Consider the following 12,141-nt stretch of genomic DNA (forward strand, 5'->3'; position numbering starts at 1 on the left):
TGTGAAAGTATAGAATCTTAAGTACAACTTTAATCATTTCCTAATAATTTCTAACTCAACAAAATGGAGCTGTTGGCATATAAAGGTAGATGCAGTTCTGTTTAAAATGTCATATAGGGTGCCTGGGTGGCTCAGTTGGTTGAGCGACTGCCTTCGGCTCAGGTCATGATCCTGGAGTCCCGGGATCGAGTCCCACATCGGGCTCCCTGCTCAGCAGGGAGTCTGCTTCTCTCTCTGACCCTCCCCCCTCTCATGCTCTCTCTCTATCTCATTCTCTCTCTCAAATAAATAAATAAAATCTTTAAAAAAATAAAATAAAATAAAATGTCATATAATCTGCTTTACAGAACGGTAGGAAAACATGCTTTTCTGTTAAATACAGTTGAAAGATGTTGAGAATTCTACACGTAAGATAATTGAAATGCTTTTAAAATACCAACTATAACTTCTTTACGTTTCGTAAAACATCTAACTGGTTACTTTTTTCCCCTAAATGTGTTAAGACGTTAATGTTTACTTACCTTCAGGCTTAGAGCATAAATTGCAGCTGTAATTCTAGAGTAGTTTTATATGGCCTATCAAGTTTCTTTGAATTTAAGATATTTCTAAAAGGAAATTTGTGTTTTTCTGATATTCTTTGAATGTAGTTTCATCAAGGAACCCAGAGAATGCATTTTCCCCCTTGCCTTGTTGCAATTTGATTTTCTAGTTGGTATAAGGAAAGATGATACTGATGCAATAAATTTGAAATTTCAGATGGATTGCTATGAATGACTTTAAGTTTATCAAAACCTTCCCCAATAGCATTCTGATAGGTGTTCATTTGTTTTATTTAAGGGATTCACATATTGTTAAGAAACATTTGCATTTATGTGCTTTACTTTGATTTAAACGAATTTCAGAGTGTTGGTCTGATAATTTGCTTTTGAGTAAAGATAGACTAGTTACATGGACATAAGTATTTACTTGAGCATTTATAACGTTACAATTTTTTTCTTAAAATTTTTGACTTTTAGGGGTGCCTGGGTGGTTCAGTCAGTTAAGTGTCTGCCTTCAGCTCAGGTCATGATCTCAGGATCCTAGGATGGAGCCCTGGGTGATTTTTCAGATGTCTAAATTAAACTTACTAAGTAAAAATAGATATTTTATACTATTTTATTTTTTCTTGCCAATTAAAACATATGGCAAATTCCAGTCGTAGCCAAGAAATAGTGTACATAACACTTAAAAGTGCTAATCATAATCTGATAAGCATTTTTTTTAACCTTAAAAATAATCTTATGTGAGCCTTGGGGACTGGAAGCATCATTGTTGTTAAGGGTCAGTAAGAATGTTTCATGGTTGATTTCTGAAAATAAAATAATTTTTTAACAAAGGCATGTGTAATAAAGATATTACATCTGAGTTACCACCCTAAAAGCTTTCCAGATTCCTTCTGCATTGGTTGTGATGTTTTTTCCTTCCTCTCTAGAGTTGTCTCTGTGGGAAATTTGTCCTCCGTCCATTACGACCATGCCGTAGATACTCTACTTCAGGTGGTTCTAGGTATGTGGTGTGTCTCCCCGTAAATGGGCTTTTAATCATGTGTAAAGAGGTGTGGGTGCATTTCTTTCCCATGAATATGGAAATAGCTGCTTAAAATCTTTTTTTTGTTAAGGGGTACAAACACTGGAGTTTTGCTGTGAAAATTTGTAATGATGCTCCTTTTGGTTTTTTTGTAGTTGGATGGCATCCAAGGTAGACAGCTTCCCTCCCCCATATGCTGTCTTCCATTCTGTGGCTAATAGATTTATATCCGGAGCTCAGCATATTATAATTTTAAAAGTATTCGTTTTATCTGATATTTGTATTGTCTGTCTTTTGTAAAGGGTTTATTTTATTTACAGAAATGTTTTATTAAGAGGAGAGGAGCTTTAAAAGTTAGTGATACTTCTTTTTTTGGGTTCAAAGGAAATCTCTTGATTGTGAACATCTTGAATTTTTTTTAACATCTTGAATTTTAACTGTTACAGGGTAGATTACTTCATTCTTCCTACTCTAGATATTACTATACTTAAAAAATATACATAAGTAAATGTTATTTTCTATTGCAGACATGTTTTAAAGCAAATCAGGGAAAGGTGATGTGCAGCTATAGTAATAAACTCGGCTGCTGTGATCTGAATCAGCAGTAGAGGGGTAGAGGTTAGAGGTCTTTGAGACTTTTACATTGGTCTAAGAAAGTAGGTTTGGGAGAACCAAGAAATATAAATGTGTTTCCTGTTTCTTTCACTTAGGTTGTCCCCTGGTAAAATTGCTGGAGCTGGCCTTTTGTTTGTTGGTGGAGGTATTGGTGGCACTATCCTGTATGCCAAATGGGATTCCCATTTCCGGGAAAGTGTGGAGAAAACCATACCTTACTCAGACAAACTCTTTGAAATGGTTCTTGGTTCCCCACCTTATCCTGTTCCGTTGCCAAAGAAGCCGGTAAGAGTTTTAAACAATATTTCAGTTTATCCTATGGAATACTTGTAAAAGCAGGTTGTTTTCATCCTGAAAATATCTTATAATTCCGTAGAACTTGCCAGATGTGTGTTTACTAGTTTCCTTTAACATTAATTTGTAGAGTTGGATTTTTATCCCTTCTGAGTTAAGTGTTCTCATTAGTACCCACTACATAGAAAATAATTGCGTGGCACATGAGAGTAAATGGAAGAGGCTGCTTGGGCAGAGGTAACTGTGGTTGTCCTGTGGATAGAGGGTGGTTGTGACAGCCTACACTGTTGCAGCTATCAAGCTCTGACTTACAACACTAAAAACATAAACATAGAATGGTCATGACACAGAACCCAAGGGTTATTTATAGTTAGTAGTGGCTCTTTTTAGACCACAAAACAAGAGTCACAGAATTTTCAGCTACTTACTGATTGGTTGACAGGAATATCTTCTGGTATTTCTGGAACTTTGTACATATTCAGAGTTTGAACCCCCCCCCCCCTCCGCCCCAGGCTTAAAATTTTTTAAAAACATCTTAAATAATTGTTCATTCAAACAACTGCTTGAAAAAAAATTTACAAAAGAGATCATGGAGTTTTGCTGATTTGGTCTTGGGTATTTCTTTATGCTGTGAGGCTGGACATGGCTGATTAGTACTTTCTTAGAAATTGGGTGGGCTTCTGTTCTGTAGTATCTAGCATAGTCTAGAGGTCAGTCCTATCACAACATTAATAATTGGAAAAGCAAGTGTCCTCTGACAGCTTCCCCTGACCCTGTCATGCTTTTTTTTTTTTTAAAGATTTTTTTTTTTTTTAATTTATTTATTCATGACAGACAGAGAGAGAGAGAGAGAGAGGCAGAGGGAGAAGCAGGCTCCCAAGGAGCAGGGAGCCCGATGCGGGGCTCGATCCCAGGACCCTGAGATCATGACCTGAGCCGAAGGCAGACGCTTAACCATCTGAGCCACCCAGGCGCCCCCTGACCCTGTCATGCTTTTTCAAAATAGTCTTCCACATCATTTATTCTTCCATATGAACTTTATAATGTCTGTGCTGGCCAAGAGAGACAGTTTTGCAACTTTAGTAGTCAAGGAACAGAATTCTGTGGATTCATTCTAAAATCTTGGGTCTATTTTAACCTACATGACCCAGGAGAAATAGCTGAGAGCAATTCTAGGAATAAGGCTGAACAGTTGAGAGTAGCATTCTTTTCTTGCTTGACATGACTTCAGGTGTCATTCTTTGTAGATTACTTGTGTTTATCTCTCTCAAGAGTCATGGCCTCTTCTCATTCCACTTTAGCTATCCTGCTGAACATTTCCACTTGGATTACTTGGCAGGTTCATACTGCACCACCTCAAAAGTTACACTCTTCTTGACTGGCTTTTTTTGTGTTACAGGTAGTACCATGCTGTCACATAGTTAGGTTAGAATTCTTAGGTTCATCTTCATAGTTGCCTATATTTTGTTAGCTATCATATCTTGTTTAATCTCTGATACTTATTTTTTTTCTTGCATTACAACTGTCATCCCACTTCTGACCTTTATCACTTCATATCCACACTAGACTTTTTCCTGCCCCCCCCCCCCCCCACAAGACTTTCCTCCCAGTCTCCACCCCGGAGATCTCTCCTTCTACCATAATCTAGGCCATCCTCATGTCAGTACCAGAGAATCTTCTAAAATAAGTGCTATCACATTTTTATGATATTTTCATGTTATCACTTATCAGTAACTTTTATATATTTATTATCATTTGAAAGACAGAAGACCACAGAATGAAAAACTAGAGAGACTTTAGACATTGTTTCATGTTCTGAATAAGGAGAGTAAAGCCAGGAGTGGTTAAAAGTTAGCCTAGGAGCTAGCCATTTGTATATAAATAAATAAAGCTAGCCTTTATTCTGTAGTTTATGGTTTTTGCTGGTTTTTAGGTTGACATTTAACACACTTGGCAGTCTGGCTCTTACTTACCTTTCCAACCTTATCTCTGAATGGTCCTGCACATAAATCCTTAGCTTCATGCCAGTTTACCTTACAAATATACCTTGTGCTTTCTTTTTTTTTTTTTTTTTAAAGATTTTATTTATTTATTTGAGAGAGAGAGAATGAGAGAGAGCACATGAGAGGGGGAAGGGTCAGAGGGAGAAGCAGACTCCCTGCTGAGCAGGGAGCCTGATGCGGGACTTGATCCAGGGACTCCAGGATCATGACCTGAGCCGGAGGCAGTCGCTTAACCAACTGAGCCACCCAGGTGCCCTACCTTGTGCTTTCCATCATTTATTCAGCAAATGTCAATCAAGTGATTATTACATACCAGACACTGTTTCAAGGGCCTGTGTTAAAGCAGAGAGCTAAACAAAGATCGCTTCCACTTGCACAACTTTTCCCTTGGTGGGCTTGTACCCAGAGCGGCTTCCTTTCTTTTGCCTACTAATGTTCTCTTCAAGACCTACATCCTTCACTACATACACCAAAGTGTATTCTCTCACCTCTGAATTACAGTAGCAGTTAGTGTTTTATTTTTTAATTTTTACCATTTACTCATTCTCTACTCTTGCACATTGTTACCAACTTCTTGCTTTTAGAAGCTGTGCATTTTATTTCATGATAATCCTTTTGGTGCCAACATGATTATTTATGCATAGATAATAAATATTGAGAGAAGATAAACTTAAAATCTTTTTGATGGATATGGAATAAGACCTGCCTAAATGGAGACAAATATTACATTCTGGATAGGACTTAATATCATAAAAATGTCGTTTTTCTCAAATATATACATCTCTCTCAAATTTCCCTTAAATTTGTATATATTTGACAGAAATGACAATTGTATACACACACACACACACCCCACACACACCCCCCCCCCCATATACACATACGCCTAATAAGAATTCTAATGGATTTCTTTAGAGGTTGAAGAATCAGATAAGATGATTTTAAAATTCACATGAAAGGATAAATAATGTACTAAACTAGCCAAGAAATTTCAAAACAGTTTTGGGTTGGGGAGGGGTCAGAGGACACTTGCTTTTCCAGGTAATTGACTTTGTAATAGTCCTACTTTAATAGAACAATAAGGTTTTGACACAGGATTAGAAATTAGAGGAATAGAACAACTTAGTCTGGAAATAGGTCTTTTTATACACAGACACACATACAAACACATTTACTGTGAGAGTGTGAGTTGCTAGAACCGTATGTGAAAGCGATCTGTTAATAGCTGCTAAAAATATATAACCTCTTTGACCCAGCACTTCTTCTTTTGGCAAACTATCCTACAGATACCACACTACAGTGCTTTTCAGTTACACGGACAAAGATTTTTTTTTTTTTTAAAGATTTTATTTATTTATTTGTCAGAGAGAGCACGTGCACAAGCAGGTGGGAGCAGCAGACAGAGGGAGAAGCAGGCTCCCGGCTGAGCAAAGAGCCTGATGAGGGACTCAATCCCAAGTCCCTGGGATCATGACCTGAGCCGAAGGCAGATGTTTACGGACTGAGCCATCCAGCCACCCTGGACAAGGGTGTTTAACAACAAAAAAAGCAGGAAGCAGCTTGAATGTCCAAAAATAGAGTAATTGACAAAATTATAGGGTTTGCAGATACATTAAGATATGCAATTAAATTAGGATGTTATGCAACTGAAAATAATTTCTTGACCTGGAAGAGAATGTCTGTGATAGATTATTAAATGAAAACAAAACCAAGAACTGAGTTACATGATAATTTGTATAATATAACCCTATTTTGGTTTGTTTTAAAAAATGAAAAATTGTATATGTATATATACCTGAGCTTATGCTCAGGGGTGGAACGATAGATTTCAGGCTATTGGCAGTGGCTACCTGCAAGTGCTGAAGGGAAAAGAGCAGTAAAGAGGCAAAATAAAACCATTAATATGTCTTGATATTATTTTGCTTGTTATAGTGAGCATGTATTTCATGATTTAAATAAAATTTTACTAAAAGAGAATGCACATATTTCTCATTTCTGGTAGTGACAAAGTTCAGAACTATATTATATTTGAATAGTCTTTGAGATATCTGAATCCCATTGCCAAGTTCTGGCAAAAAATGGCACATCGCAGGTGGTAAATGAAAATGTTTCTGTTACTCAGTAATTTTTGCCAGCACATCATATGGTAGTCCTGTTAGTGAACAGGGTCTTAAACTTAACTAAGGCAGATGGTAACTGAGAAAGAGAAAATTGGACATTACAATAGGATTGTGTTTTCTCGTGTGCAGTTGCATGAATCTGGGAGATTAAAGAAACAAAAAACCAACATTCAGTTTTACTCAGAGCCTCTGAAAATTGTTTCTAACTGAATGTATGCGCAAGGCAACAAAATTTGATTTAGAAAGCAGATGGAAATGGTCTGCTCAATGTTGTATATGTAAAAGAAATGGTGTTTAAAGGGAAGGCTTTGGGGGCGCCTGGTGGCTCAGTTGTTAAGCATCTGCCTTCGGCTCAGGTCTTGATCTCAGGATCCTGGGATCAAGCCCCACATCGGGCTCACTGCTCAGCAGGGAGCCTGCTTCTCCCTCTCAAACTCCCCGTTTCTGTCTCTCGCACTCACCCCTGCTTTTGTTCCCTCTCTCACTGTATCTCTCTCTGTCAAATAAATAAATAAAAATCTTAAAAAAAAAAAAAATAAAGGGAAGGCTCTGCTTCATGTAGTTTATTAGTTGCCCTAAGAGAAACCTCTGTTACTATGAAAATTGGGCCAGTCATTTGGAATGAAGTTTTTGGGTTGATTTTTCTAAAATGAAGACTTCTCTTATCTTACTGTGATTAATAAGATGTGTAATATTGTGAAGTGTTAAAGCCTGATATACTTGAATTTTGAAATAATTACACGTTACTGTATGCTGCCTTAAAAAAAAAAAAGTATTTGAGATGTTACATGTTTTTTATTTCCAAGATTCAGTCTGGTCCAGTAAAAATCTCTAGTGTATCAGAGGTAATGAAAGAATCTAAACAGCCTGCCTCACAACTCCAAAAACAGAAGGGAGACACTCCAGCTTCAACAACAGGTACCTATACTTAGAATCAATTTTTAAAAATTGTAGGTAAATGAATTGTTTTAATGTATCTGTATGTACATTAAATACATTGGGGGTCAAGGGTCAAGAGGGGGGCCCCTGCCCCTTGAAGCACTCTTCTGGTCCTTCTCACCAGGGAAGGAGTGTTTACACCTACCATTTGACACTCATTTTAGGAGCTGAGTGGGATATGGAATTGGACTTCATTATGAATAGCTACTGAGTTGTATTGTCTATAACCCTTTTTCTTTATATTTTTCCCCTCTGCCTCCTAGCCTTTCTCCTCTCTTCTTAGTGATCTAGCTGTGGTCTGGGGAATTTTTTTCCCCATTCATGATTTGCCAGTAATTCTATCCCAGTTTATGGCACATCTAACTCTAACCTGCTCAGTAAACATTTCAACTTCTGTGTTTCTCCTTAGTCACTTCTGTCCTTGATTAAACCTCTTGACTTTCTTTCATTCAGCAAATATTCACTGATTGTCTCCTATGTGCCAAACATTCTTCTAGGCACTGGGGCTATAGCAGTGAACAAAATAGTAAAAACAAACACAAACTCTGCATATATTTCTTAGTGGGATAAGGGGAGGAAGATTATATATAAATCTATGTAAAGTGTATAGGATGTCAGAAGTGATGTGTTGGGGAATATTGCAATTTGAAATGGAGTGTGTAAGGAAAGTCTCACCTGGAAGGTGTCATTTGAGCAAAGACTAGAAAGTGAGGGATTAAGGCATGTATAAGAGGCTGGTGGGAGAAAAGCATCCCAAGCAAAGGGATTAGCTAGTGCTAAGGCTTGGTATATTTAACTAGTAAGGAGCACATGAAGCTGGAGTAGAAGAAGAACAGTAGAAAATGAGGTCGAGAGGAAGCAGGAAGCCTATTGTGGCAGTCTTTGGAGGCCATTATAAGCATTTTGCTTCATATTCTGAGTGGGTTGGGAAGGTGTTAAGAGGGTTCTGAGCCAAGGGAGTGATATATGACTTTTAATAAGATCAGTGGCTATTGCGGAGAGTAGATAAAGGGACCAAGAGCAGAGCAGGGAGACCAGGTAATAGGCCTTACAGTAATCCAGCTTCATCTCTTAAATGGGACTTTTAGTTTATTTAAATTTTCTTTTTCTCTATTATGTTGCTCTTTTTTTCTCCTCTATTTTACTTCTAGAATTATCCAGTTTATTTTCCAACACTTGTTTATCAGCTCTTGATTTTTTTCAGCCTTTCTTCTTTTGTGTTTAAAACTGTCATACTGTTCTTGCTCACAACTCTTTCATCTCTACACTGTTCAAAGCGTTAAAAAATATCTTTTGGTTACTTTGTTTTGTCTACCTTCTTCATTACAGGCCCCTTTTTCCTTTGTTACTACTTTTCCATGTTATGTAAATTTTATGCCTACTTCTCATATGTTAAGATTTAATGTCATTTAGTACTGTTACTAGAAGCCCTGCCTGAGAATGGTGGTGCTTAAAGTGCAAGAGAATCCTTTCTCTTGTGCATTTCCCACCATTGTCCATCTTGTGTGGGTTTGTGTCTGTGGGGGACAGGGCCATAGTCTGTTTGCATGTTTGAGTAGTGACAGTACATGCGTTTGTGTCTGTAAGGAGTCAGATGTGAAGTGGGTGTTAGTTGTAGTAGATTCCTGTGTGCTTCTGTGTTAACCCCGGAAACTATAAATACCATGAGTAACATATATTTATAGGATCTACAGAGGCAGCTCAAATTATTTCTGCAGCAGGTGATGCACCGTCAGTCCCAGCCCCTGCGGTTCAGCATGAGGAATCTATAAAAACTGAGCACCCTGGAATTGGTGAAGGGCAACCGAAGCCTGCAGCTTCAGGTAGTTTATTTATATTTGTGGTTTTATAAATGATTTGTTCATCAGAACTATTTAATGCCTAGGCAACCTCTAGACAGTATGTAAGTACCCACTTATGCTGGTTTTATTTCCAGACTTGCTTAGGGAATTTTTTTAAATTTCAGAGTCTGAGTAAATCTCTGAAAGCAAGAGGTTTAAGAGCTGATCCCTTATTTCTTCATGTTGGAATCATTGATGATGTGGTTTTAGAATCCTAATGACAAAATGCCTTCAGTTGATAGAGCTGGCAAGTACAAACGATGGTGTTTTTATATCCCTCTGAGCTATTGAAATTCTGTGCTGAAATTTCATTTCCTCTTATTTACTTATGCTGCAAGAGGAAGCATCCTCAACTTCTGTACGGGAGCGACCACCCGAAGAAGTTGCAGCTCGCCTTGCACAACAGGAAAAGCAAGAACAAGTTAAGATTGAGTGTATGTAAACAGACGACTTCTTAAGCACTTTGGGTCATCTCCATCAGTTGCTGTCTTCTTCAGCCATTGGCACACATTTCTCATCCATCAGCTAGTTTGGTTTCTTTAGTGGCATTTGTCTGTGTACCACCTTTATTTCATCATTTGTATTCTTTCCATTTAAACTTTTACCTGGGTAACAAAGGCTATTCTTAGTGTACAGTTGGAGAAAATTCCGAATAATACTTGTACTTAATCCATTTGTGTTTATTAGGGTTTGTGCTAAAGATTCTTTGTATTCTGTGGAACAGAAATTGTTTATGTTTTGGCAACTTCCCTGAGAGTCTTTTAATTGCTCTGGTTTATTACCAGCCTCTGGACTCTGTCTAGTAGCCTCCTTATCGGACATTGGTGGGGGGTGGAATGTGGAATATACACATTGCCAGTTTCCAGCTAACTGAAGCATATTCCTTTTTAAGTTTCGATTTTATGTTAAACTTTTTGACGGTTTTAAAAAATGATACTAGATACCTAAAAATGTATTTTCTGGTCTTAAACAAGGTGCAGGGAGCATCTTTGATTGTACTGGGCAGTATAGTGATGTCTCTGGAGGTAGGGGATATGTAGCTTTTTCCTGGACTGAGAGATGTTTGTTTTAAAGTCTTATGGCAGCAGTTTGTAGTTTTTGTTTGTTTCTCCCCATGTCTTATTTCTGCTTGTCTGTTTGTCTTGAGTGGTTCTTGTTTCCCTTCTAATGCTTTGGTTCTGCCCTACTCTGAGGAGGCAGGTTTGTTGGAATTATGTAAAGAGTAGAAGGGACAGAAGGAGTATAGGTGCAGGGCTTTAGTTTGGCTACTTGGCTTTTTTTTTTTTTTTTTTTAATGTGTTGTTCTGAGTTCTTGGTTACAAATAATTGGGAATGTTGAATAAAGACTTCTAAATAAGTGAAATATTTCTATATTTTTTTCCCACTTCCTAATTTTTCCTGAATTCTCTACTACAGCACATAAAGATAATTTTTTTATTCATATTTTTCACTTTCCCCTTTTATTATGTAGACACCTTGAAGTAAGTTGTACATTTAAGATTAGTGATGTCTGCTGTTTCATCATGCTCCCTTTTTTTTTGGTCCACTTATTATCTTTCATTTTGGGCAAAGTGAAAATTTTAAGGATTTTGTCTGTCACCTCTTAGTTTTCTCCCAAGCTTTACTTTTAAAATGTGTGTGTTTGTAATTCTTGTCAAGAATCAAAGCACCAGGGGCACCTGGTGGCTCAGTCGGTTAAGCATCTGCCTTTGGCTCAGGTCATGATCCCAGGATCCTGGGATCGAGTCCCACATTGGGCTCCCTGCTCAGCAGGGAGTCTGCTTCTCCCTCTACCCCTCCCCCCTGCTCATGCTCGCTCTCTCTCTCTCTTACTTTCTGCACACAGAAGCAACAAGTGGAATTACATCAAACTAAAAAAGCTTTTGTACAGCAAAAGAAACAACAAAACAAAAAGGCATCCTGTGGAATAGGAGAGACTATTTGCAAACCATATGTCTGATAAGGGGTTAATACCCAAAATATATATGGAACTCCTATAACTGAATAGCAAAAACAAAACAAAACAAGAAAGAAGGGGGCGGGGTGGGGGGAAGGAGGAATCAAAGTACAGTGAGTAGACCTGAAGAAGACTTTGAGCCTGTGGGCCACTGTGAAGTGGTTTACTGTTACCTGTGCTCTCATGTCTTCCCCACCCCTGCAACTCATGCATGTTCCCTCCCTGCCTCTTTTTCTCTTTATACCCCTCTCTTCATATCCCCTGTGTCTTCAGGTGAACCTCAGTCTGACACTCATGGTGTGGTATTTTCTCATCACCAACTTTCTCCTTTTATCTCCGTTGCCCAGGTACTGCAGGTGGTTCGGAGGTTCCATTTGTTCATCTCTAGCTTATGATTCTTTTGCTCAAAATCACCTTCTGTTTCTGTTTTACCTGCCAAACATATTTTCCCTTTTTAAATCATCTGATATGTGATAAATTAGTCTTCTCACTGGCTTGCTTTCTTCAGATGACCGTTTGCCATTTTAGTATTATATCTGGAATCATCCCTTGCTTTATTTTTCTTAAAATTAGGTTTCTTTTTGATTCCTGAAGCAGCATATAGAAATATGATCTTAGTAGGTTGTAGCCTCTTGCATCTTGATATATGGCTGTTTCTTGAGTTCTCCTACGGAAAACACTGTCCCTTCCCAAACCACCTTTTCTTTTTTGTTGCCATGTTTCCTTATCTTTTTCTTTCTCTTGTCTGTCTGTTATCTCCTTATATCTTGGTGATATAATTTGCTCTGAGTGTCCCTTCATGCTGA

The 12,141-nt window shown here is 37.9% G+C and overlaps 1 protein-coding gene across 10 annotated transcripts in view; it reads left to right on the forward strand.

Annotated features, from left to right (window-relative positions):
- The window catches only part of IMMT (inner membrane mitochondrial protein), a 40,159-nt gene that overhangs the window by 12,704 nt on the left and 15,314 nt on the right, over positions 1-12,141 (forward strand). For 4 of the 10 annotated variants that reach the window (XM_054509740.2, XM_054509741.2, XM_045884605.3 and 1 more), the window contains exons 2-6: positions 1,472-1,545; positions 2,277-2,466; positions 7,405-7,516; positions 9,223-9,360; positions 9,717-9,812. In XM_054509740.2, the coding sequence (XP_054365715.1) occupies positions 1,472-1,545; positions 2,277-2,466; positions 7,405-7,516; positions 9,223-9,360; positions 9,717-9,812 (610 nt within the window). Of the gene's footprint in view, positions 1-1,471; positions 1,546-2,276; positions 2,467-7,404; positions 7,517-9,222; positions 9,361-9,716; positions 9,821-12,141 lie in introns of those variants that run through there. The other 6 variants (XM_045884607.3, XM_054509736.2, XM_045884608.3 and 3 more) reach the window with 4 other exon arrangements.

This window comes from Mirounga angustirostris, unplaced genomic scaffold (assembly GCF_029215605.1).
Source record: "Mirounga angustirostris isolate CCGP_5_RB_7025 unplaced genomic scaffold, mMirAng1.0.hap1 SCAF_10, whole genome shotgun sequence".
Lineage (NCBI taxonomy): Eukaryota > Metazoa > Chordata > Mammalia > Carnivora > Phocidae > Mirounga > Mirounga angustirostris.